The 27,279-nt window shown below is 41.7% G+C and overlaps 1 protein-coding gene across 2 annotated transcripts in view; it reads right to left on the bottom strand.

Moving 5' to 3' along the window:
• The window catches only part of DSCAM (DS cell adhesion molecule), a 472,610-nt gene that overhangs the window by 166,629 nt on the left and 278,702 nt on the right, over window positions 1-27,279 (bottom strand). For both annotated transcript variants that reach the window (XM_066545552.1, XM_066545553.1), the window contains exons 6-9: window positions 23,385-23,660; window positions 19,418-19,714; window positions 18,326-18,601; window positions 4,745-5,023 (exon numbers count right to left, since the gene is read on the bottom strand). In XM_066545552.1, the coding sequence (XP_066401649.1) occupies window positions 4,745-5,023; window positions 18,326-18,601; window positions 19,418-19,714; window positions 23,385-23,660 (1,128 nt within the window). The remainder of the gene's footprint in view (window positions 1-4,744; window positions 5,024-18,325; window positions 18,602-19,417; window positions 19,715-23,384; window positions 23,661-27,279) is intronic.

Below are 27,279 nucleotides of genomic sequence, written 5' to 3'. Positions count from 1 at the left end.
CCAATTAGTCTAAAATTAGCCAATAATTTGTGGAGAGAAGCACTGACAGCCCCATGTCCAGAATATTTGGCTGTGTCTCATTTCTAGTTCTCACCAAGAGGCTCATGGCAGAGAGAGCTGAGATGCTCCAAAGCTTTATTGTCTCACTTTCTCTCAGCTGCTGCCTTCCATCTCCTGTGTGATGCTGTGGGAGCTGGCCATCCTCTTCCTCTGATATTTAACACAGGGAGAATCCAGCCTTGCTGGCCAGGTGTTTTTAGGGCTCCTCATCCTCCTCATCACCACTTGGTTGCTTTTATAAAGCATGAAATATTTGGAACCGTGAGGATTTGCCATGAAGTACCCACAGAATTTAAGCAACCAGTTCTTGTTTTCCTTTTGCCATTTAGCACCCCTGGCAAAATGGCAGTGTAGCTCACATATGAAAAATAATATTTGTAGGAGGAATATAACAAATCTATTTAATAGACTTAAAACTAAACAGGAATATATGATGATAAAAAAATAGCAGATCCATGTGATTTGACAGAAGATACTGAGGAAAACATATCTGAAGATGTAAAGATGATGAATTTAGGTTTGTGTATGAAATCTGCAGAAGTTTGTGTGTTCACTAATAATTCAAATGAAGCAATGAGCACTTGGCCTGTGCTTCTTCATTCACCTTAGGAATGTCTTGTCTTTAGATTCTACTTCTAGTCCTCCCCATGTGCTGTAAAATGATGTGGATTCCCATTTAGTTTGGAAACACAATGGCCTGCACTGTTTTAAAAATTTTGAAATGAATACAAAGGCAGTCTAAATAAGGAAAAAGGAATTGTGTGGGTAACAGTCATATTTCACCTAATTTTCCTTTCCTATTCACTGTCTCCTCTCATATCAAAAGGCACAGTGTGCACATAAATAAGATTTTACCAGAACACATCTCCCAGCATTTAGGATAGCAACATTTAAGTTTAAAGCACACTGCTGAGAAACCCTCAAACAATGGGGATTAGAAACAAGAGGAGTTAAACCACCACTCCTCCCCGTATTTGGAGATAAACCCCTTAGAATATTTAGAAAAATATAATGTTTCAGTTATACAGCACCTATGAACAAAAAGATGAGGAGGGATCAGAAAGCCTGGAGAATAAACAGGCAGCAGGAAAACAAGTCTGACTTGAAATGTGTGCAGGTCAGGTTGGATGCAGAGGAGGAGTGATCACAGGGACTCTTTGGTGGCTCTTTGAGCTCTGACCTCTGTGGGATGAGGCAGCTGAAGCAGTTCAGTACGAGGGAAAGAGGTCAGGGTAGGGTTCTGGCACAGAATTCAGGTCAGACATGATATTTCCCCTTTTCCTCTGAGTGAGAGCTGTTATCTCAGATGCACATCCAAAACTGATTAAAACATTATCATTTCAAGTGACAGCAAAAGAGAGGAGAGGATTTAAGGAGGCTCTGCAGAGCATTACATGGGCAGAGGGATAAGCAAGTGGGGAACATGATGTAGCCTTCATAACTTCCTAAAAACCAAGGATCCAGGATTGCTCTCCAAGCCCTTGGGTATAAGAGAGTGGAATGCTCCTCTCTATCATGCCTGTGCATTTTTTACACGTCATCAGGAGGTGCAATTAGAGCAGCAAGCATATGAGGGGGAAATATAGGTGAAAATAGAGGTGTTTGGGTGAGGGACAGGTGAGGAAGGCTTCCCAAAACTCCTCTGCTGGACAAGAAGGGAAAACTGATTAATGCCTGAAAAGGCAGCAAGAGGTAGATGTGTCCTGGGAACAGAGGTCAGGGGAGGAATTACCCACAGACAGCAGGAGACAGGGAAAATGCAGTTCAGGCAAAGCCAGGAGAAGTGAGGGCACGGCAGGGCATGTCCCCATCAGTGGGAAACAGGCAAGGAATCCCTACAAAGAGCAAAAACCCCTACAAAGAGCAGAAAAATTCCTGCACAGAGCAGAAATCCCTACAAAGAGCAGAAATCCTTACGCTCGTGAATCTCAGTTCTGGCAAGGACAGACAGTGGTGGCAGAGAACCTGTTCCAGATGGTTAAACCATCCTGGGAGGAAGAAATTCCTGTAGGAACCCACACAGGGTTGCTACAGATTCATTCCCATCACTTCCAGAGCTGAATTACAGCTGAAAACCAGGGAAAATCCCAGCTGGTTTTAGGTGCAGCATTTCTGAGCAGGGCAGACACAGGTAGTAATGTGAGGTTTTCAACCTTCCCTTCTCCAGCAAAAGAGGAGGTGAGGAAAAGCTCTCATTGTTAGAGTGAGGAATAGGGTTAAAATCTAGCAGAAAAGCTTAGAAAGGAATAATTCAATGCATGTGGTTAATTAAACCACTTCATTTAAGAATTACTAAATAAATGAGGAAAGTAATAGACACCTGTGCTGAATAATCTTTAATAAGATTAAAATCAGTGAAATTTTAAAAAATAATAAAATATTTATATCAAAGCTAGTACAAAAGTAACGAATCTGTTTACCACTCAGTTTTGGGAATACTAGCATTAAAAAAGTAAGCATATTGGAAAACTAGGAAATTCCTTAAGGATAGCATTAGGACACTGGGAACATTTTATTTAAAAGAGTTCTTCAGATTTTGGAGTGGGAAAAAGCCCTGGGAAAGATTGCAAAAGCCCCACTAAGATTTTAAGATTTTTCTTGGCAAATGTATAGGGGGGAATATAAGATGTAGCAGTGTGCAGCAGGCAGAAATTACTGAGGTTCCTTGTAGGATTATTCTTTCTCTGAGAAGCCCAGTGGCTTGGTAGCAAGAAGGAGATGGTGGAGAGGGAAGGGTCTGACTGAATTTTTAAAAACAAAAATTTGAAGCATTTTGAAAAACTCCTAGAAAGAAAAGGAAGCAATGTGATTTTGTCGAAGCTGTGCAAGTAAGTTTGAAAATACATTACAAGGAATGATCTCTAGATAATTTGGCAAAGGTGTGACTAAAAAGGTTTTTTCCACGTAAAATATTTGCTTACTGAATGTATATTCACATCTATTTCAAGGCAAAATGTTGTGAAGCCATCATGAGTGCATGAATCCTGCTAATTGCATAACAAACACAAACCAGGAAAAGAACAAGGTAACAGCAGAGAGGCCTTTCTCCATGAAGTCAACATCAAGTTCTGCTTTTTTACTGATGTAATGTTGTAGGAGAGAATGCTCTAAATAAAAAATGGGTATAATCAGACTAAAACAATAGCAGAGAATAATTTTATACTGTTTCAAAGGCTTGATTCCCAATGATAAAATTTCCCAGGAAATCACCCCTGCAGCTCCCCTACCCACCCCAAACACTCCAGGGTTTTTCATTAGTTTCAAGACTTCTAGATAGGAAAACCCACATTACCTTCTGTGCCTCATTGCTCTCTGTGCTCTCTGTCACAGAGTGAGGGATTACCATATTCCCCTCTGTCATTGTCACCACTTTTAATGAAGGGATGGGACTGTTTTGGGGCTAAGAACGATTTATTGCTCAGATAAACATCAGTCTCAGAGGCTGTGAGATTTTAAAGGAGCAAGCATTTGGCCATAGCTCAAGAGTAGTCACAAGTTTTTGTTACAAGACAATATAGAACTTTCTAACCCAATAGACAGTTGCCAAAGGGTTTATTTTCTTTTTCTAACCTATCAGCTATCACTTATACTGCACTGTGGATACTTTTGTCCAATGGCATCTGTCTCACATGCACACATTGGTTTCTATTATAAGTTCTAAACTCTCAGCTTATTCTATATAACCACTCCTCTACATTATAAACCCTTCACATATTCTTCTGTTATAACTTCTAAACTCTTAGTTTATTCCATACAACCACACCCCTACATTATAAACCCTTCACCATTTTATCAGTACAGTTACTTAAGTCATCTCACTTACTTAAGGCATAGCCTTACTTACAATTATAGAAACATAAGTTTATGATTTTTCTGCTTAATGTCTGTATATTGTATTTTTACATCAAGCCACGCTTCTCCCAAGGCTGCAATTCAAACCCTTCTGTGTCTGTGGAAGTTTCTGTATTTCTGATTCCCACACCCCTCTGTTTCACACTTCCCATCTGTGGAAACCCAGGGCACCAGGAATATTTCTCTGTCTGCTCTGGGGTGCCCTGACCCCCAGGGATGCACTGACTTTGACCCTCATTCATGGAGAAAATTTCCAAAACTTCAAGATAGACTGGAATCCACAAAAGTGTGAAATAGATTACAGAGAGTAGTGTAGGTGCATCACTTGGTGAGAAATTGAGGTTTTGGGGTCTTTAGTATGCTGTGGATGGAAGCAAGATGGAGGGCACAGGGTGTGGTCCTGGGTTTCTTCTTCATGCTTCTCCTTCCTCCTTCTCCATGGGTTTGGGTGGCATTTTGTAATTGGGCAGAAAAGTCCCCATTGCAGCTCTTTGGGATAAAGTTATTGGGTTAAAAGGGAAAATAATCCAGGTGTCAGTTCTAAATTGGATAGTTCAGTCTTAAAAGACCTTGTACCAAGAGATTGTTGCCATTTTGTGCCTTCTGATGAAAAGCTGCAGAACTCACAGCAGTGAGACTGTTTTACTGATAAGAAATAATAAACACCTGAGTCTGAACATGAAACATCATCTCAAGTGCCTTCAGAGACCCAGAGAAACCCATAACTGGTACCCCAGCAACTGGGATCCCACACCCATCAAACAGATGTCACCACAAAATACTGATGAATCCCGCTTAATTAGCGCCTTTCAAAGCAATTACACCTCCTCACCTCTGACGATTAATTGGCTCTGGTGCTCCACAGCTGCTGCATCGTTCCTGGCGATGCAGGTGTAGTTTCCGTTGTGCATCAGGGACAGGTTGGAGATCCTCAGGGAGCTGGTGAAGTCGATGTTGTCGATGGTGACGCCCAGGCTGGCGGGGATGGGCCGGCCGTCCTTCTGCCAGGTGATGGTGATGGGCAGGTCCCCCGAGACCACCACGCAGGGGATGAAGACCCTCTGCCCAATGGAGAAGCGAGGGAACTCGAAAGGTTGGATGAAAGGTGGGACTGGAAGGAGAGAGGGAAAGAGAGAGCTGTTGAAACCACAGCCTTGGCTATGGAAATAACATAATGGAGCAGGTGCGCAGGGTGGGATTGATGGTTTAGGGTTTTAGCTTTTCTGGTTTTCATATATATTTAATTTTTAATTTTTTCACATATATATTTAATTAAATTAATATTCATAATAATTTAATATTTTTCATATATATTAATATATCACATATTTTAATATTTCGTATCTTTTTAATCCTGCAATTCTTTAGTGTATAGCTCTAAACTCCATATACAGTCCTAGCTACTGCTTTCCCAGTTTGGTCAGACAACACAATTCCTCTCCAGTCCTGGGGATCAAGGACACCTCACTGCCTCAGGCCCTGAGAAATGTAAACAAAAGTGAGTTGGGGCGAGCAAACTTGGGGTAAATGACTTCATTACCTGAAGCTGTAATTGGAAAATTAACCTCCAATATGCAAATGGACCAAACTTATAAAAGTGTGAAAACCTGTGACCCCATCATCCATTTTAGGATGGGAGGGGGATTCATCTACCCTAAATGTGCCTGAAGGCCCTTCAATAAATATAACCACTTTTTATTCCCTTAATTTTGTCTGGCCTCTGTTTTTAGGCAGCCCCAACAAGGCATCAGGATGTGCAGAATCTACACCTCTGACAGCCATAAAGCCATAAAGCATTGTTTAGCAGGAAAAAATCACATTTTTGGAAACACCTTCTAATTTTTTAGCCAGTGCATAAGCAGAGATGACAAGCAGGGGAAATCCTGGCTTCTAGAGACACCTGACCTCCCTGGCAGACCCTTGCAAAAGGATCAAGCAGCTCTTCCAGAAATCACAGCACCACCAGTTTGAGCCTCTCCAGGGCTGCCAGCAGTGGCATTGCCAGGAAGAGCTCAGCAGATTTCAAGGCCTGGTCCACGGGCATTGCTTAAAGGTCATGGAATAGACCTGGAAGAGGCTCCAGCTTTGCTTCTGGGGTGTGATGACAGAGTGTGAGCTTCCTGAACAGCCTCTAGCACTTATTTCTTAATATTTCAAGTCACAATTCTCACTAAGATTGCAGGAAGGGGAAGTACTTGTAGGACAACAAATTAAGGTAAAACTGATTTCTAATCAGAGGGATGGTGCAAGACATGAATGTTCAAGTTGGAATTTAATTCCTGCTAAGCATATTTGGCCTAATAAATATTTTTTTAATTTCCTTTTCTTCTTTTCTTTTTTTTTTTTTTTACCATATTATTCTCTGGCTGAACCAAAGAAAGCATTTAAAAAATTACCTTCTTTTCTACCAAAGTAAAGAATTCTACTTCTTAAAATCATTTTGTTTTCAGGTATTTTTAATAAAAACTAGTGAAACAGACAGATTAAATAAACATAGAAAAAATAATGGGGCTGCCCTATTTTCTTTGGTTTGTGGTTGGAATTTTTACTAAAAAATTGTTAAATTGAGAGGCAAATACTCGTCCAGATGAAGGAATCAAAATCTTCTGCCCTTCTCAAGGGAGCATTCAAACAACCAGGGCATTGATCTCAGCCTGGTTTTTATCAATCACTCCTGAAAGGGCTGCACAACCAACTTTGCAAGCAGTACTCAAATCCTGATTTATCAAAAGAGAAGGTTCCTAGAGGTTATGCACCTCAGATATAGAAGTGCATTCTCCTATTGCCTGGGAGATCACTTACACCTAATCTGTACTACATTTGAACAGGAAAGATGGAAGGATGCCCAGAGCAGAACATTTATAGTGATCGATATGTTTGAACTCCAGAAGAAAATGGAGTTGGTGGCTTTATCTAATTGTATTTCTTTTGTCCTTTTTCCCTTCAGAAATTGTAAGGTTGTGGTTTCCCCAGAGCTGAAGCAGAAAAAAAACCCAAAATCTCTCAAGTGGTTGCAGTGTGTGCCCATGGACTTCCCCAACAACATTTTCCCTCCTTTTATCAGTGTCCTATTTCTGGGATGCAGGGACAAGTGTTGGTGGCCACTGAGTAGCTCCAGGCATTTCCTTTGATCCAGATGTTGGGTCCTCCATTAGGAGTAAGAAAGTTCATCAAGCATGGCCAGAAGGTCAAGGAAGGTGATTCTGTCCCTCTGTCCCCTCAGGTGATTTCCCAGCTGCAGAGCTGCCCCAGGCCTGGGCCCAGCCCAGGGAGGAGCTGGAGCTGCTGCAGAGAGCCCAGAGGAGGCTCCAGGATGAGCAGAGGGATGGAGCAGCTCTGCTGGGAGGAAAGGCTGGCACAGCTGGGATTGTTCACCTGCACAGGAGAAGCTTTGGGCTGAGCTCAGGGTGGCCTTGCAGGGCCTGCAGGAGCCCCAGGAAAGCTGGAGAGAGACAATTTCCAGGGGATGCAGGGACAGCACACAGGGAATGGCTGCCAGTGCCAGAGGGCAGGGCTGGGTGGGATCTTGGCAATGAGGAATTGTTCCCTGGCAGGGTGGGCAGGGGCTGGGATGGAATTCCATCCCTGGATCCCTGGCAGTGCCCAAGGCCAGGCCAGGCACTGGCAGCCATTCCCTGGGTGCTGTCCCTGCATGCCCTGGAAATTGTCTCTCTCCAGCTTGCCTGGGGCTCCTCCAGGCCCTGCAAGGCCACCCTGAGCTCAGCCCAAAGCTTCTCCTGTGCAGGTGAACAATCCCAGCTGTGCCAGCCTTTCCTCCCAGCAGAGCTGCTCCATCCCTCTGCTCATCCTGGAGCCTCCTCTGGGCTCTCTGCAGCAGCTCCAGCTCCTCCCTGGGCTGGGCCCAGGCCTGGGGCAGCTCTGCAGGTGGGGAATCACCTGAGGGGCACAGGGACAGAGGGACACTGGGGCTTGGAGCAGCCTGGCACAGTGGAAGGTGTCCCTGCCATGGCAGGGGTGGTACTGGATGGGCTTTCAGGTCCCTTCCAGCCCAAGCCATTTTGTGATTTATAGTTCCATGACTCCAAAAAGGACTAAGGCCTTGTTCAAAGCTGTGTTCAAGTGTTTGTGCAGATTCTCCTCACAGTGCAAGAGCTTGGCAAATACAAGTTTGGTATTGACTGCACAGTTTCCAGCACAGCCATGGTGCCGTTTGATGAGGGGAAGTGATGACCATGCTCAGCTGCCACAGAGAGGTGACATCAGGGACAGGACAACACAATTCATCCTTCCAGGCCTTCACTGGCTTTCCCAAGGGTGTCTCACTGTCTGGGTTTGGGAAAAGTGCCACTGCCATCCCTTTTCTCACTTTTCCTGGCTGCCATCTCTCTAATTGCTAAAACCTGTCCTTTGGCATTCTGAAAACCTGGTACATCAGGTATAGAAAAAAAAGAAATTTGGTATAAATTACTGTGTTTATTTGAACTTTGAGCACTGGAAAGTACCTGCTTGTTCACTTGGGGACTTTTGCTGTCACAAAGTGAGGCAAAATACCTGCAGCCTCTTGGAATTACCTTAGCCCAGCTAGCTCATTCACATGAGATATCTCAGATTCTTTGTACATCAGCAGAAAAAATTTCTCGTGGCATTTATTGACAAGCAGTTCATAATATGAATGAGAAACTAACTGAATGTGTCTTTCAAAAGGTTTTGCCATAAATCTTCCCCTTGATAAGTACAAATACCTGCTAAATGCCAAGTCTTCCCCTTACTGTGGTGCCCAGCACATTTCTACCCAAACCCTTCTCTTTTCCTCAGACATCATTACTGAAAAATGCACTAAAATTCACAACAGGGTGGCAAATTACTTTTGTATTTTCTGCTGAGTGTGTAACAAATTTGAGCCAATCTTTCACAGACAAAATGATATCAAAAGTCAGACAAAATATTGCCCAAGGATAATAATGTGCATCTTCACTCTCCATCTCCCTGATGAAGAAAACAGGGAGAAAGATCATTAGGTGACATTGAAATGTTTTTCAGAAAATATTGATTTGCAAGGCTGCATTTACCAGCTCAAAAATATAAGTAGCAGCCTGCAGAGTATTTCAGAAATTGGCTGAAATATTTTTAGGCAGCACATTATCCTTCTATTCAGGTTCTTTAGATACAGAGGAAACCAACATTTCTGCTTCATAAAATATAATGTATATTCAACCAACAGCAGCTTGCAGTCCTTATGAGGAGCTTATTTTAAAAGCCAGTGTGTAATTTAAAAATCAGTACTTAGAAGAAAGTAAATAGTCTTGCAAAAACTTTGAAGTATTGAGGAGTATTTTTCAGCTATGGTATTCACCAGTTTAAATTGGTAAAATAAGTTTTTTATGAGCTATCATAGGAGATAAACTTTCTTTCTGCTCGTTTGAAGAAGGAAATGACCACAAAAAAAAATCACTTATTAAAAATTTATGATGTTATCTGGCAAATAATTTCTGAAGTATAAAACTTTCTGTCTCTATCAATATCAGCAGTAAAAAGTAGAGATATATCCTTGATAGAAGAAAATATTAAGCTTGATTAACCAACATGAGGAGAATTTTTTGCACACTAAAGCTGTACCATTGCCAAACAGCACTAAAAAAAAAAGAGGGGTATGTAGTACTTTGAGAGAAAAAATTCACAGCAGGACAGATGTATTTAAAATCTGTTTAAAATACTTCAATGTCTGTTTATATATTTTACTCCCCTATACATAGCTTTAGCTTGACCATATTTCATATTTTTGATTTTTTTTGGTGAAATTATGCTATTTTATATATAAGTTGTTCCATCTTAACCAGAGAGAGAAGAGCCTTTGTGCTTGTGTACATGGAAGGGGATATTTCTTTCTCTACCCAAAACAGGCAGAAGAGTGAAAATCTCTGCTTCATGCCACCAAGTGCTGTGTCCTGGGAATGCTTTATTGATGAGAGCTTGAATTAAGTGTCTATTTAAGAAGAGGAGCATGGGCCAGCCTCATTAGTGCTAATACAGGAAGATTTAAATTATGTTTTTGTGCCCTAGCAAGGTCTTCTGCACCTCTGGGGGACTGCTGGAAAGGAGGGCAAGGAGGGCTTCCACGCTGCTCTCCATTAGCAGAGGAACATCCTTAATTTCTTGCCCTCTGTTCCATGGGAGTTGTGCTGGGAGGAGCTGCTGAGATGATTTACTAAGACAGAGCATCCTGCAGATCCCCTGTTTCCTGCAGCAGCCAGCTGAACATGGTGTTCTGCACAGCAAAATGAGAATCATCCCCTGCTTTATCATTATGAACAGCTCCCTGATGGCTTTTCTTGCAACAGCACTGTTGCAGGGGCTGTGTCTGCAATATAAAATACTTTTGGCAATGAATATTTATGGCTGATGCAAAATCACAGCCACTAGGCTATGCAGTCTCTTAGGGCAGCTGTGTGACCCCAGATTTCATGCACTGGGAGTGAAAAAGCCAAAATTATTTTGTCTCTGCACAAACCCTACACATGGGCTAGCAGTTTTTAGGTTTTCACAACCATCATAGTCCCCACTCCCCTTTTATGTCATCCAACACTCACAGGCTCCCTGATGCTGCAGTGGGAGCTTCTCCAAATGGAAAGGCCATTTAAAATGTTGTGTAAAAACCAAAAGTGCTTTTAAGTCATGTCTCATCCATCCCATGCAGTCTCTTAGGGCAGCTGTGTGACCCCAGATTTCGTGCACTGGGAGTGAAAAAGCCAAAATTGTCTCTGCACAAACCCTAGCCATGGGCTAGCAGCTTTTAGGTTTTCACAACCATCACAGTCCCCACTCCCCTTTCCTGCCATCCAACACTCACAGGCTCCCTGATGCTGCAGTGGGAGCTTCTCCAAAGGGAGAGAGCATTTAAAATGTTGTGTGGGAACCAAAAGTGCTTTTAAGTCAAGTCTCCATCCATGGAGCCCTCTCCTTTCAGCCTCCTTTGTGAGGAGAAAAGTGCAAGCCCTTATCATCCTGAAACACCCTGCAAAGCTGGGATGGTGGGGAGCTCATTCCCCTGCCCAAGGGGATGAATTTGCTATTTATTTGTAAGAAAGAAAACCTTGATGTGATGATAAGACAGCAGCTGCAGGAGTATTTTCATGCAACAAGTTGATCTCTTCATTGGTAAAGCGTTTCCTAATTAAAGGCCTCACTTTTGGAACCTGCTCCAGAGATATTGCTCTTGTTCAGCCCCTACCTGATTTAAAGTGATTTTTGTCCTCAGGTATCACTGTGAAAAGTCCAACTAAATCACTGGAGCCAAAAGATAATAGATAAAATAAACACAGAAAAAGAGCAAGAACACACCTTCTTAAAGTCTTAAGTAAACAAATCTGCACTGTAAGACAGAGGGCCAGTTTTTGATAAACATAGTATACAAAGCATCTTGAACTCCTTAATTGAGGCACTTATTGAAGTACTAGGGATCATTTCAAATTGTTTGCATAATTCACAAATAAATGCATCCATCACAGACATAAATTATGTTTGAAAGATAGAAGATATAAGACTGTGCACAAATCCAGGGAGTTTTAATTTAGATTTAAGTGAAAAGTTTTAGATTTGTGCATACTAATTCCTAGTCATGAATACTGGATAGTGGTGAAACAACTTTAACAGACATTTTTGGGTGACCATTTCTGCAGTGTCAGGGGTGAAGTCATTACAGGAGTTACATTAGAAGTGTACTGGTGCAAAGTAAGACACATCCAGATGATACTTGTGAGACTTTAAAGAATGGAAATCAGGTATTTTAGTGCAAAGCTAACTTTGGGCTGCTGTATGCTGAATGGCAAAAAAAAATTACACAGACCTGTCAAGAATATCAGCCTGTTTCAGTCTTATCTTCAGGAATTTCTACAGGTCAGACGCACTTGAGACATCCCTATCAAAGTGCAAATTCCCTTAAATCAGGCTCTGCCACTGCTTGCCCCCCAGAACTACTCCCCATGCCCATGATGTGACCTGAGAAGAATTCCTAAGTGCATTTTCCAGGATGTTTTGCACAATGGCACTTTCTCATCACTCTGGCCACGGGGCCCTGCTGTGATTCCTGTACAAGACAACTTCAGTCAGTTTGAGGGGTTCTGAGCATTTCTTCCCAAGGAAGTTGGGACAAATTTGAGGGCATCCAAAACCATAAAGCATGGGGGAGTGAAAAAAAGGCAGAAAGTGATATAATGACAGAAAGATCTGAAAGAAAACAAGGCCAGAAGTTTTGGGGTTTTTTTGATTCAATCTATTGGCAAAGTCAGTCAGCAGGACAGATAAGATCTGAGATTTGTGCATGAAGATAAGGTCTGAGATTTGTGCATGAAGATCTGAGATTTGTGCATGAAGCTGAACTCCCACTGGCCATAATCCACAATTCCAGGCTGAAGCATGCACAGATTAGCAGATTGATTGCAGAACCCTGCAAAGATTTCCAATGATGTTTTTCCTCTTTTGTGCCTGCATATTTTTCACTATTTAAACCAGCCCTCCCTGAACTGATTTGCAATGCAAATTCACCAACAGTAGTTCAGATATTGGAAAGAGCTAGACACTTCCCAGGAAAGATGAGGAGGATCTCTTCAAAGAGTTGCAAACATGAAGCTATTTAGAAGTAGCCCCTGTTTGGTTTGCTTGTATTCTAACATGAAACAAGGCTGGTACAATTCCTTTTTGTGATTCACAACAGGTGAGGTGCTCACTTTACACACAAGAACCTTTCTAAATCAATGAAATACATAAGCTCAACAAGATCAGAAACAGTCCTTTTGAACACCACACTTTTTATTTTAATGATGCTGTACCCTTCCCTCTCAGGGGCTTCTTTTTCAATTAATTCCTGTTGGAGAAGTGTGAATAGCAGCAGGCTGTTTACATGAGAATGTGTCCCATGAGACTGATGACAAGAAAATCATCACTTACTACTGATGGCTTTTACTGTAGCTGGGAAAACTATTACTATAAATTGCATAATAAAAAAATGGAGATGATAACTCACTCCTGTTCTTAAAAGCTCTGAGATCTACTAAAATGCTGTAAAAGAGATGCTGCTATTATTATTTTAATAGCTTTCAACTTTAATGTGGTTTTTTTTTTGTTTTTTTTTTCAATGGAAATATGAAAATTAGAGATAGGGTGGGTAATATAACTTCTTTCTTTGTTTGCCAACACTTCCCATGATGAGACTGCTTTCATTTGCTTGCAGTTTGACTTTTGTTTGGGTAGCAGTTTGCCAGGCCAGGTGTCTGCCTCAGGCTGAGTCATTTCAGCTGGAAGGTTTCAGCTACAATTCGTTGGCCATTTCCAAGAAGAAGGTGGAAGAGTGGGAAATCTGAGACATGGTAAATATCAATTCTACCATAAAATGAGAAAAAAACCAAAACAAGGTATTGTGAGAACCTGAGAAGTCCCACCTGCCCCATGGATTTAGCAGTGGATTTCAAATTCAGGTGATGGCACCAGCCTCAGATGTTTTTACTATACCTATAAAAAGTCATCACAATGGTGCCCAAATTTTGCATTCTGAGCAAAATGAAAACTAAGTCAATAAATAAACAAAACCCCCACATGATCAGATGTGGAGAGAACATTTTGCAGTGACAGAGTCCAAAGCAGCCCTGAGCACATCCCAGCACTACCTTTCAGTGGCTGAGTCAGTCTGGTGAGATTTCAGAAATCAGGGCAGATTTGTCACTCCAGTGCCTGAACTTGGAAGAATGGCAGAGAGGACTGGAACTGGAGGGTGGGAAAAAGATTGGAGTATCCAAAGGGAAAGGGTCGTTTTGAGTCTTGAGAACAAGGCAGAGTGGAAATGAGAGCTGAGATGATAAACACTTTAAGTTCAGATTAATTTTGGAACCCAGAGGAGAAGAGCCAGGACTTGGAGGAGCTGGAGAAAACTGGGGAGGACAGGTCATTGTGAGTGGGAATGAATGGAAAATCTGCATCTTCTGCAGAACATTCTTCTCTTTAGGATTTCTGACTCCAACAGTCCTCTGCCTTTGGCAAATGTGTACAAACCCCTCTGGCAAACCACGAGAGCTGGGCTGAACACAGAGCAAAAACTGGTGCTGCTAAGAATAATTCTGTCCTTGGCAAGGATGTGTGCAGTATCCTTAGCAAGGCTAATCTCAATTATTTCTGATGATGGCAGTAACTGCTGTTCCCACTTTGCAGGAGGCAGGGGAAAGGGGGTTCAGTTTACTTAACAAAAAAAAGCTAAAAATAAAATTACACCTAACATAGGCCAAAGCAACATGTGCTGAAAAGGTTTATTACAGTTGCAAAGGTCAGCAGGTATGGAATACAGAAATTAACTATGTAAGTACAGTTGTAGTCTCCCTCTGTTACTTGTGCATTACAGGGTGGGTAGTTTGCATGGCTTTCTGTCAGAAATAAGAACTGGCCAAATCATTTGTCCAAATACAAAAAAAAAAACAACCCAAGCTGGCTTGATTTCCAAAAAGCCCTGTTAGGACTCAGGCACGGTTCCATGGGAGTTAAATCTGCCAAGCAGAAACCTGGACGTTCTCCTGGCAGCTCGTGCACTCAGCCAGCTCAGGGCACTGCTGCCTTCCAAATCCAGATTTTGGGAGAGACAAGGGGAAGGCAAGAGCTGGGGGGAGAGAGCAGGACAGGAATGACAAACCATATTTCTGTGGGACACAGTTATTTGGAGCCTGCAGACCTCTGGCACAGGTGGTTATGCAGATGAGGGCAGCAGTTATTCCTAAAAAATAGGACAACAGATTTCATGTGGTGTCTCATTGATTCTTCTGATCAGCAGGGCAAAGAAGCAAAGGATCTAAGGTCAAATAGCACAGAAGTGCCCAGCTCCCAAGCTTTTGGCTTTCCCAGAGCCTGCCAGGTGGGAGGATGCACAGCAAGTCTCTGAAAGCCCTTCTCAGGTTCTCTGGAAGCCAACAGTTCATTTAAAATTATTGTCAAGAAATGTTCTCCTATCTATTCTCCTATCTGTGACCTTATCATGATTTCTGAAGGATGATTTAACTTTCATTTGGATGTTTGCAAATGTCAAAATACCCTGCAGAGTGGACAGCACTCTTGTGTTTGATAGCATACTCATGGTGTTGCATGTTTTTATTTAAATGCTGCTTTAAGCAAGTCTTCAGGATGCTTCACATGCTGGAGGATTTGGAAAGTGGAAAGTCAATGTGGCAGAGGGCTGCCAACTCTAAAAACCAATTGTTTGCCTAATGCAGATAAATGCTGCCCCGTAGAGCCAAATTCTGCAATTACCTTTGCCACAGATCTGTCAGATAAAGCTAATTAAATTATTTAAATCTGTCTTTCCCAGGGGGTTGCTAAGCTGAGTGACGTGACTGCTCTGAAGGAGGAAATGGAATTCTCAGGAGCAACTTCATTTCAATGGGACCAGAGTTTGAACATATAAATGCTACATAAAGGCAGGTGAACTGGAAAAATTAAGCTGTAAGCTTCTGAAATTGAATATACAAAAAAAAAGCGTGGATATTTTTGAGTTCAACTTATTGCCATTTTTCCTGGTGACCCAGGTGGCTTTTGTAAATGAACACATTGTTTCTGAGACATTCTGATACCACAGAGATGATAAACTCATGAGGAAATTAATAATTATGTCCTCAAAACAGAACATGGAGGGGAAAAAACCCACTAAGTAATAGCTCATTCGGTGTCATCTATTCTGAGTCACCCTTCAGGTGAATGGTTTGAGGTCACCCACAAATCTTGCAGCAGAACTGAGAGCAAAGCAAAGGACTTGTATTGAAGATGAACAATAATTCTCCTATGTTTCTCTGGAAAAAAATATTTATACTGATGGTAGGAGAAGCTGAACTATAAATAAGGATATTTGAGAAATGGTTTTAACTAGCCTTAGTGTCATATTTCAGAGTACTTTAAACCTTCAGTATGCAAGCTGGGCCATAGTTTGTATTTTCTTGGTATCAAATAGAAGTGTTTAAAAACTCATCTCATTAGGTTTGGAATATATAAAATGAAAAGGCAACACACACACACACAAACATTAATAATATTTTAAAGCACCAGGCCACTTTTGACTCCCCACTAGTATGTTAGATAAAATCTGCTGTGGCACTGCTGACCTCAAGCTACAACAGCAAAACATTGAGAACTGTTCAGGTATGACCTAAAAGCGTCACCTGTGACATTTTGGGCTTTGTAGATGAAGCCAGGCTATTAACCTTATTTTCAAATTACAATGTCTTTTTAAGGCTTGGAGCAACCTGGTCTAGTGGGAGGTAGAACCCCATCAAGGAAGTAAAATCATTGACAAAAGTTACAGCTCAATCCAAATTGCTGGAGCTGGCAATTTGCTTTCTGGGGGAGGAATTGTCAAATTGGAAACTGTAACCTAATGGAAGAAAAAGCAATATTTCACCTGAGATACCAGTTAGTGTTCTCAGTGACTGGTATTGTTTTGATCTCTATGCCTGCTGGATTTGTTTTGTCTGGCTACATTCATTTTGACAGTCATTTGAAAAATGGTATCATTTAAGAGGCAGCTTTTCCCCACCAAAATTTCCATGGTGGCCTCTTAGTGCAGCAGCAGCACAATGACTGATTTGTCATTCAGTTCCTAAACCCTATCAACAGATCTGTTATATCATTGTAATGTCAAGCAAAACACAACACACGTGAAAACAAAAGATGATGTTGGCTTTTTATGCCACAGCTTGTGACCAGTGCCCCTGATGGTCTCAGGTGTGGGAGATGTCATGCCTTTCACAGTCCAAATTGCTCATGGTTTAAAGCTAATCCCCTAAACTCTTGGAAAAAAAATAGCAATTGCATCACTCCAGACTGCTAAAGGTAAAACTGACAGAGCAGAAGGAAGTTGAGATCAGATGTCTGTAACAAAGTCATTTTACCTTACTGCTCTCTTCATTTTATCTGAGAATGGATACAAGATTCAACCTCTCTTCCTTCCTCTCCTCTACCTCCAAAAAAAAAAAACCCAAAAAACCAACCCAGGAAAAGCTTCTAATAACTTCAGGAATAGTGAAATTATACTCCAATTCTTCCTATGGGCTCACATAAAGTGCAGTATTTAGTGGCCCCATTGCTCAAAACTAGGTGCTACTGCAATCAGGTTTTCTGTCTTTTGTATCCTCATGAATAGATCTGAACATTGCCAATGTCAGAACAGTCAGGACACAATGGTAAAAAATTCCTATTCTCAATCTCTTTCCAAAGTCTTTCAGGGCCATCTGAACATCCTTGTTTTGGACTCTTTGACTAGATTTGAAGCATCCTATTAGAATTTCAAGTCACATTTATTTACAGTGTTATCTTTCTAAGCATGAAGAGCACTCAGATAATCACTTAATAAGAGGAAAGCAAGGTTAATGCTTTTAGTTCCTGTCTCTGCTTAGTGGCAAAAATACAGACATTAAAATTCTCATCTCATGTTTTAAAAGCCAGAAAGTCACTGGCTAATGAAAATTGGAACTTTGTTGTCCAGTAGAGAAACAGTCACCAGTGAAATGTGTGTGACAAACCATTAATTTCCTGATTTAGTTGCAGCAAAAAGTGCTCGTAGCAAACTCAAGCTGCAAGGCCCCCACTCAGAGGCAGCAACAACAACCGGGACCAGCTGAGCCAAGGAGGGTAAAAGTCAGGAGAGAACAAGACACAATGACTGATTAGCTCTGTGTCATCATTAAAAATAAACACAAATCTGGATTAATCTCCTCAAACAGCTCATTATCCACCTGCCAGGACAATCCTACGTGTGCGCAATTCCACCAACGACCCCGCAATTAGCCAGGCTCTGCTTCTCCCAGCCTCTGGAACCCAGGACATTGCTCTGGCTGCCCTGGATGGCTCGAGACTGTTGCAAGGGCCTCAGAGACTTTAGCACGGAGTCAAAGACACCTGTGCCTTTGATTTTCACCCATGGAAACAATTCCCAACTTTGTGTGAGGATTTACAAGCCACAAGAGTCTGAGTAGAATGATAGTGAATTTATCATAGGGTGAAAAAGTAGAATTTTGAGGATTTAGAGTGGGATTCAAGAGGCAAGATTGAGGAATCGGGGCGTGTCTTTTTCTTCTTCTTCTTGTCCTCCAACTTCTGCTGTGATGGTGACAGTTCTGGGTTGGTATAGGGTAGAGACAGATTGTCTAAAATAGGTGATAGGTATTGGAAAATTATTGTAAATAAAGTACATGTGGTTTTTAGTATAAAAAGCTAACACCACCCCAAGGGTGGGCAGTGTGCCTCAACCCAACCTGCTGGACAGACCTCAGCAGGTCAGAGAAAGAATGTATTAGATAAGAGAAAATAAACAACCTTGAGAACCAGAGCTGAGGAATCTCAACTTCTTCGGTCATGGGGCTGGGAAAAAAGATTCTTTAATACCTCGGGAGCCATTTCAGCAACACGAGACCCGAGACCCAGCTGCGCTCACCTTTCACTGTCACGTGCACGCTCTGGCTGGTGGACAGCTGGGGCTGGACCAGGACGTTGCAGGTGTACTCGCCCTCGTCCACCTCCTTCTGCACGTCTGAGAGCTTCAGCGTGCCGTTGTTCTCGAACGCCACTTGGCGATGGTTGAAGGGCAGCAGGTTGGAGTTCTTGTACCACTTGATGGAGTAGTAGGGGTACCCGATGACCCTGCAGTGGATGTAGGTGTCCCTCCCAGCGATGGCCGTGATGTTCTTCATGGGCCGGATGCTCGCTGGCCCTGCCAAGGCGAGGAAAGGAGCTCTTGAGGACAATTTAGAGGCACGTTTGCTCGAGGGAATGGGTGAAATTATTTCTGGATATAGAGATGTTAGCGGACGTGGCTCGCGCTGCACTTCTTAGCATTTGACAGATTTTTACTTTTAAGAGCTACTTAAGCAGTTTCCCTAATCTTTTTATGCTCTACTTTTTCCTTACCCTGCAGCATCCATGCTAATTATATGGGGGTATATATTTGTGTTATCCAGCACTTGCCTGATAAAATCTTTGCTGTGTTACAAATTAAAAGGCTGAGTGTGATTTAATTAATGTGAAATACTAACACTGATATGGAGCTAGACTCCTGTTACACATGAGAACACTGAAACAATTAGCTTTTTTATTTGCTATGTATATAAAATATCTATATACCCATGAGGATGGGTATTAGCCATGTAGAGCCAGAAATTCAAGTTTAAGTTCTGTATACATGAATAATTACAATGGATGTTGGACAGGTAGAGGAGGAAAGGAGAAGGAAAACAAAACATGCACAGCAGGACTAAAGCAAAGAGACTGTGAACTAGTAGAGATGAGTAGAGGAAAAATAGACTAAAGGACACAAGCCAAAGGGTTCTTCCAACATTTAACCATACCATACACTTTCTATATGGGGCTGGAGAGGCAGGGTGGGAAAAGAGAGCAGGGGGGAGAAAAGAAGAGGACAAAACCATTAAGTCGGTTTTTGGCATTCCAAAATCTCATCACATGCAACAATCTTCTTCTCCACTACAATGAGTTATGTGTGTTTTTTTTGAGGAGCTGATTTGACAAGCACCTCTTACGTTTATTCGAGCCTGGTACAGGACGACTCCCGCAGAGTTGTTGGCAGTGCAGCGATAAACGCCCCCGTCCCGGACCTGGGTGTTGGAGATGTTCAGGTAACTGACCACGTTGCCCTCAGAGGTGATGATCTGGCTGATCCTGTGGCTGCCGTCCTTCACGATGGGATCCTCATCCAGTGTCCAGGTGATGGTGGGCAGAGGAGTCCCCTTCACGTTGCACACCAGGGACACTGGCTCTCCTGGGCTCACCACTTTCTCGCTGAAGGCAGAGATGATTTTGGGAGTTCCGTCTGCCAAGGGAGAGAAAAGCAGGAAAACAGTGCTTAGGTGGTGTAAAGCTTGTCCTCTCTACCCTGGAGTGTCAAATTTGTGGGGTGTCCCGTGGCAGGAAGGAATGAATCTGACTCTGTGTTCTTAGAACACTAATTTATTATTTTATGATCTATTATATTATATCTATATATTAAAGAATACTATACTAAACTATACTAAAGAATACAGAAAGGATACAGACAGAAAGCTAAAAGATGCTAATGAAAACTCATGACTCTTTCTTCAGAGTCCCACACAGCTTGGCCTCAGCTGACCATTAAGTCAAAACAATTCAGAGCAGAAACCAATGAAACAATCACCTGTCGGTAAACAATGTCCAAACACATTCCAAAGCAGCAAAACACAGGAGAAGCAAATCAGATAATTATTGTTTTCATTTTTCTCTGAGGCTTCTCAGCTTCCTAGGAGAAAATCCTGGGTGAAGAGGTTTTTCCACAAAATATGATAGTGACATTTCACCCTTTTTTGTATAATTATAATAAGAAAAAAGACTGTGTTTGTAATTCTTCTGCTGGGCCCTTGCAGAATAGAGAACAAACACGTCTTGAGAGGTTTTTCCATTGCCAGTCAGAACCTCAATCAAGTGCTGACATGGAATGATCAAGGAGATTCTTTACCTCTAGAATATCAACTTCTATCATATCACTAAAACAAGGCTTACAATATAGAAAATTCAAAAAAACATGCAAAGAATTGTTTATTGTTTCAAGTCCAAACAGCTGAGTTTCAGGAGAAGGAAATCAGATAGTTATTGTTTTCATTTTTCTCTAAGGCTTCTCATCTTCCCAGGAGAAAATCTTGGGCAAAGAGATTTTTCCAGAAAATACGATGGTGACACTGGAGTGTATCTCATGAACCAAGATCTTTTTTAGAAGCAACACAAGCAATGGTTTTCCAGTATGTAACCGTAATTATTGAGAGAGGGAAATAAATTCTACCAGTAGAGGACTTAAATGACCCTTTGCTTATGGCAAGTTTCTTTTACATCTTCTGAGAAACCTGGTAGTGGCTCTGCTGTAGGAAAAACACTTGAATAGGATCAGGCATTTCTATGAACTGCTGTTTTCCTGCAGAAAACTTTTAAAACCATATGGAGTTCATTATAAAAGACATACAGCAAAACCTCAACACATTTGGAGAGTCTCTTCTCCTGGTAGATTTTAGCTCCTTGGGAAGATAAGGATGAATCTTGTTGCCAAGAGCCAGGCACAACTTGCATAGGTTGGTTTCACATGGCAGTTTAGTCCTGACATGCAATGCCTGATTTGGGAAAGTGTTAAATTAAGCTTTTCTGAATACAGATTGGCAGTAACAGCAGTGATGCCAATTTCTTTCAGTGGTCATTTTGTGCTGCAGACAAATATTTCTCTGAATGAGAGCATTCAATCACTTTGTCTTGTGAACTGTCTCCCAAAATACTCAGCCTGTACTAGGGAAATGAATAAAGAAAATGGGTGGGCACAGAAACTTTGTAAGCAGGGAGCAGGATTAAATACCCACCACTCCAAAGAGTTGAGTGGGGTAACATTTAGGAGTGCTGCCACCCTGGTATGTAGTTAGGTAGTCCTTTCTGTGGTCATGCAGTGTGTGTTTGTTTTCCTTTGAAAATGTTACTTTAAAAACAGGGCTACAAAATTCCCTTACTTGCCACATGGTAAAAAGATAAGCACTGGCATTCTCAGAATGTTGAAAGGCCTCAGCATCTCTGGAAGAGCATTTGATTTTATCTGATTTCATTTTATTTTCCTCTGCCCCCTCTCTCTTTCATTTCTGTCCCATTGGTTATGTGACAGGGTTTCTAATTTATTTATTTATTTTCATTCCCGACTCTCTCCCTTTCCTTTGTAGTGTACTGGATACTGTCACCCCTCAGAAAACCAAACAGCAGCAACACAAAATAAAAAAAAATTAAAAAAAAAAGAAAAAAAAAAAAGCTTTTTATTCTGAAAGGAAGCTGACGTAGGACCAATAAATCTGTGAGCATGCACACCATGTACCTCTGCCACTCCGCCTCCTCTTTTTTCCCCCCTTTTTTAATTCAAGTGACAGGCTTTTTTTTGAGATGAAAGCAGACATTATTTTCCCAGTGAGACCTGAGTGTCTTTGAAATCTTCCCTGCTGTTGCTCTCTGATAACCTGCACTCTCCAGACACCATGATAGATTATCAATATGCTCTTTAGGCTTTCCTAGTCACGGGAGATGGTTGCCGAGGTAACTCGGTCCAGGCAGGTAATCTCTTCTTCTTCTACAGAGACTCTAAAAATAGTGTCCATGCCATGCCTGCACCACAGCCTCATTAGAGAGATGCCTCTGTGTAAATTGATGGCTTTCCTCACTTCATTATCATGTAGAACATGGTATCAGTTATTTAAGATGATCTCCAAGCCATCAGCCAATAAACCCAACCAGAAAAGCAATGTTTGGATTTTTAACAGAGACCTGCTTGGGAAGGATTTTCTTTTTTTCAAATTGATTTTTCCATTCTCTTACGAGTAGGGCACAATAAACCCCATGGACATTTCATAATTGCCTTCTTTTTTTTAAACTCCACTGGTGCCAAAATGATTTTTGCTTTTATATATTCTTCATATATATTCATAACTCTGTAGACCATTATTGTATAGTTACACAGTTCCTAGCTAACCCCAGTACTTTTCTTACCCTGATAGACAGAAAGAAAAAACTCATTCCCAAAGGCCCCAATCCCCTCTTGCTTTTTCCTGGGAGCCAAGGATGAGCTACCCTCCCAAGACACTTCCTCATAAACAAAGTACAGCTAGTAGCTGAAGAAAAAGGACCTCCAGAAGAGGTGGAACCAGGGGGGAGAATTACCTTATTACTTGAGGTTCTAATTGGGGATTCCTGTCAAAGATGCTGATTTGCTAAACTTATAAAACTGTGTTCACCCTATGAGGGCTGGGTATTTCTCTGCTCCTGCAGGCCTCCAATTAAAGACCAGGTCCTGTTACCTTCCCATTTTTATTATAGATTACCTCCTACACCAATACTGTGTTCAGTTCTGGGCCCCTCAGTTTGGGAAGGACGTTGAGATGCTTGAACATGTCCAGAGGGGGCAATGAGGCTGGAGAGGGGCTGGGAACACAAACCCTGTGAGGAAGCCCTGAGGGAGCTGGGGGTGCTCAGCCTGGAGCAAAGGAGACTCAGGGCTGCCCTCCTCACTCTGCACAGCTCCTGAAAGGGGCCTGGGCTCAGCTGGCCCTGGGCTCTTTCTCCAGCAGCACTGACACACCCAGAGCACACAGCCTCGAGCTGCACCAAGGGAAATCCAGGTTGGATAGCAGGGAAAAGGTTTTTCCAGCAAGGGTGAGAAAGTTCAGGAATGGCTGCCCGGGGAGGTGGTGGAGTCCCCATGCCTGGGTGTGTTTAACAAAGCCTGGATGTGGCACTGGGTGCCAGGGTTCAGTTGAGCTGTTGGGGCTGGGTTGGACTCGATGATCTTTAAGGTCTGTTCCAACCCAGTGATTCTGTGACTCTGTGAATATTTTCTCAAAAGCGCGTTGCTTCATTTCTAGATCCTTAAGGCATCACCACTCTAAAACGACAGCACCAAACCCAACCTGTTTGTTATTTTGAAAACCAGACCTGCCAGGCAGGTGGAGACTGACCTTCCAGCACCACCTGGACATAGTCTTGGGCTGACATCTTGTCCTTGCGCACGAAGCACTGGTAGGCGCCGCCGTCGCTCTTGGCCATGCCGTCCATGATCAGGTTCTCGCGGTTGACCCCGGTGATGCGCACGTTGCTGCCAGGGTTGATGATTTCCCCATTGCGGTACCAGGACAGCTCCTGGTCCTCGGTCCCTGTCACGCTGCAGGACAAGGACACTTGGCTGCCGACGCTGCTTTTGACCTTGCGCGGGCTGATGGTGGCTTTTAGCGGTTCTGGAGGTTTGGGTTGAAATAAGGGAGAGAGAAAGGGAAATAGAGGTTATTCAGTGTAAATGTGCATTTGTGTGTAAGTAACAAATCAACTCTCACAATAAAAATCACAGCCATACCCTTCTTAAAAGAAAACACCAAATAAATAAATAACAATAAATAACAGATGACTGTATTGTTCTAAAAAACCAATTTTTTCCACCAACATCCATGACAAAAAAATTGATCTACAGGGATAACCTATTCAACACATAATCCCATGCCCAGGTGAACAATAGGATCAGACCTACAAGTAACACCACTAGAACTGAGGGATTTAACGTGGCACTGCACAGTTTTTGGGAGGGCAGGAGGTTATTTCACATCGGTAAAGTGCAGACCTGTGAATCTTGTGCATTAAGTGCATTCCTGAAACTCATTTTCTGGTTTAATTTTGGGCAAAAGAAGCCAAATTTACCCTTTCCCAAACTACTCTCTGATGTGAACAACTGTAATAAATGCCAATTACAAGATTAGTTTTTTAAAGTAGATGTTAGTGCAGGTACATCCATGGATATCCATCTGACATGTCCACATGGAAGGTTTTTAGTGTGTGGGCTCACCAGATTTTCTGCTTTGATGTGGGAGGATTACAATATTTTCAAGTCAGCCTAAAGAAACAGCGGGACAGGAGAATGCAAGTTTTACATGGCAAAAAAAGAGGATAAACATTGCTGAAGAAAAGTCATAAATGTAAATGCAAGGAAAACAATCTTTATCCTGCCACCTAGGATTTATCAGCACTGCAGAACACAGATTTTATCCCATGCCTTGTATAAATTGGTTTGACTTCCTTATAGAGATAAGGGATTGCTATCACCACTAATGCTATCCCTGACATGAAGTACAGACCATCGCATTTTTTCTTTTAGCAGCTTGCATACACACACATGTGCACAAACACACTTAGAAAAGTAACTTGTTCACTTTATTAAATATTTTATATCATCAAAGTTGGAATAAATCCATAGGGGTTAATCAGGAACAGAGGCCTGGAAAAAAACACACAGTGGCCTCAGACATTCTGGATTACAGACAAAGGTCCAAAGCATTAATTGATCTTTGTTCAGATGCATGTTAAAAGTCACTGAATATCTCTGTTTCCTATAAAAACACTACAAAAGCTAAAAACTGGCAACAATCCATTAAACAAAATAGTTACACTCAAGTGCATCACTACTATCCCAGAGCCATGATGATGCAAGCAAATCACATTGTCCATTGCAGAGGAGGGTAAAACATTGCAGAGCAGGGTAAAATTTCTTTGCCCAGCTTTTATTCCTGCCAGCCCAATCCAGAGAATTTCCACTGGAGTGCAGAGTGCAGAGTCATTAGGAAAAACACATCACCAGGCACTGGGGATGCTTTGAGTATCATCAGCAGTACAATTACATCATGTCTCTGCAGGTTTTGACTTTGCATCATACAAGACAGATGGAATTCAACTCTTTTTTAAGAACATTTTGATGAATACATTTAGAACCAAAACTCCTCAGTTATAATTCGAGAATGGCAGATTTTTCCACCTCAGTTTTATTTTGCCCAAAAACATTATGTGCAATTATTTGTGAGGATATTTTTATAGCCTGAACTGTTCACAAACTTCTCCCTTTTCAGTTTGCTAGTCACGCTGTCTAGGTGGAAATGTTAGTTCACAGAGCATTATATCTATTCCAGGAAACAATTCTGTGGGTTTTTTCAACAGTAGTAGCATAACACTTTTCCAGTGTGGTGCTCCTGAAGTAATAATTATCTTTGTAGAATTTGTGAAACATTCAGAATATTCACACATGAATACTCGACTGAGGGGAAGTATGAGTATTCAATATTACTGAGCACCATGAGTCATGGCAATGAGAGTTTGGCAGCTTTATTTATGAGAACATTTGCAATTTCTTTTCCAGCACCCAATTCATGCTTCTAAATTACATATCCTCCATGTGATAAATTATAGAGCTACACTGGAAATTGCATCCATTTGCACTTCTGATCGCTCAATTGGCCAACTAACTCATCTCCACAGAGCCTGCTTTGGGTCGTTCCACAACTTTGAGGACTTTAATCATTGCTAGGATAAATTAAGGAAAGAGAAAGTACAGCAAGGCAAGGTAACAACTTGATACTGATGCCTAAACAGTTTTGCTTTTATGAATTTTTCATATATTTGTAGCCCTGATGAATATTATCATGGAGTTATGTAGCTCCTGGTAATTTTCCCACCTTTTTGCTCAAATTTTAGAACAATAGCCTAACATTCTAACACATTCCTGAAATACTGTTTAGTTCTAAGTATAGGATCTACAAGAAGAACATTTTGTTTCACAACCAGAATCTGAGAAGAAATAACAAGAAGTGAGGCAAAGAAACCGTGGGCCTACTCCAAAAATTGTCTAACCAAGTGCTCTTTAATTGGACAGTATTTGTTAAGACTACTAATTTGTTAAACTTATAAAATTGTAAAGATCCAGTACTGGGCATGCCCATGACCATTGGGACACCTGGAAGCTTCCAATCAAAGTCTGCTTTTTATTTTACTATTTCAGCACTGTTGCAAGGGTTTTTCTCTTTCAATATCAGGCAACAACACCAAAATCAACTGTGACAGGACCTGGCACAGCAAAAGACTTATCTCTTTCCCCAAATCTAAACTAGGCCTGAATGGTTTGTCTTGTGATGAATTATCTCAGCTGAGAACACCATCAGACAGCAATAAACATCCTGCTTTGAATGCATGGGAAAGGATAGGCAGAAATAAGTGACCAACAAACAACTACTTTTGCCATTCTAAAAGACCACTACAATTTTCATAAAATCAGAAATCTCTTTCTGGGTGTGCGGAGAGTTCTCCTCAATGCTAAGATGTTGGAATTGAGATACTTCCCTGGGACTGAGAGAAATTATGAGACTTCTGCACATCACTATCATTCACTGGAAACTGACACTGGCTCGTAATCTAAACTATTTCTTTATAGTTTAGATAACTGAACTAGCTATATCTAATTTATCTATAGCCAACTGTAAAACAGCTACCTTTATTATAGTACGCTGTGTTTTTATCTACTAGTAGTTCTTTTTGTGTTCTCCTGTGTAGTAAGTAAATCTGTTTAAAGTCTTGTGTCTGTTTTCCTTGAGTCTATTCTAAATAATTCATGTTGTAGTAGACCTAAGTGGTCATTATGAAGCACTTGTGAGTGAGAGTGGGTTTTGGGGTGCTGGCTGTGGCTGGACATGTCCTCCCCCTCTCTACCACAAATGGTTGGTGCAGAAATGAAGAGATAACCCAGGCAGGTGAAAGGCCCAAAGGGGTCACCTCTGGCACCAAAAGGGCTCAGGCCCCAGCTAGGAATCAACATCTTAATCTAGAGAGAAGATGTAGGAAGAGAGAAAAGAAAAATGTTCTTGAGTGAGAGACACTATTTTACAAAGACTAGAAAAGACACATGAATTATCATGGAGGCAGATGATACACACACACCCTGATAAACATATGGGACTTCTCCCTGGAGTTTGGATACAGATTCCATGGTTATTTTCCTAGGAATTGAGGGAAAGGATTTTGATGTGTGCTCCATCATAAATTGGT

Source organism: Molothrus aeneus, chromosome 2 (assembly GCF_037042795.1).
Source record: "Molothrus aeneus isolate 106 chromosome 2, BPBGC_Maene_1.0, whole genome shotgun sequence".
NCBI lineage: Eukaryota > Metazoa > Chordata > Aves > Passeriformes > Icteridae > Molothrus > Molothrus aeneus.
This window is presented reverse-complemented; position numbering and strand designations above follow the sequence as displayed.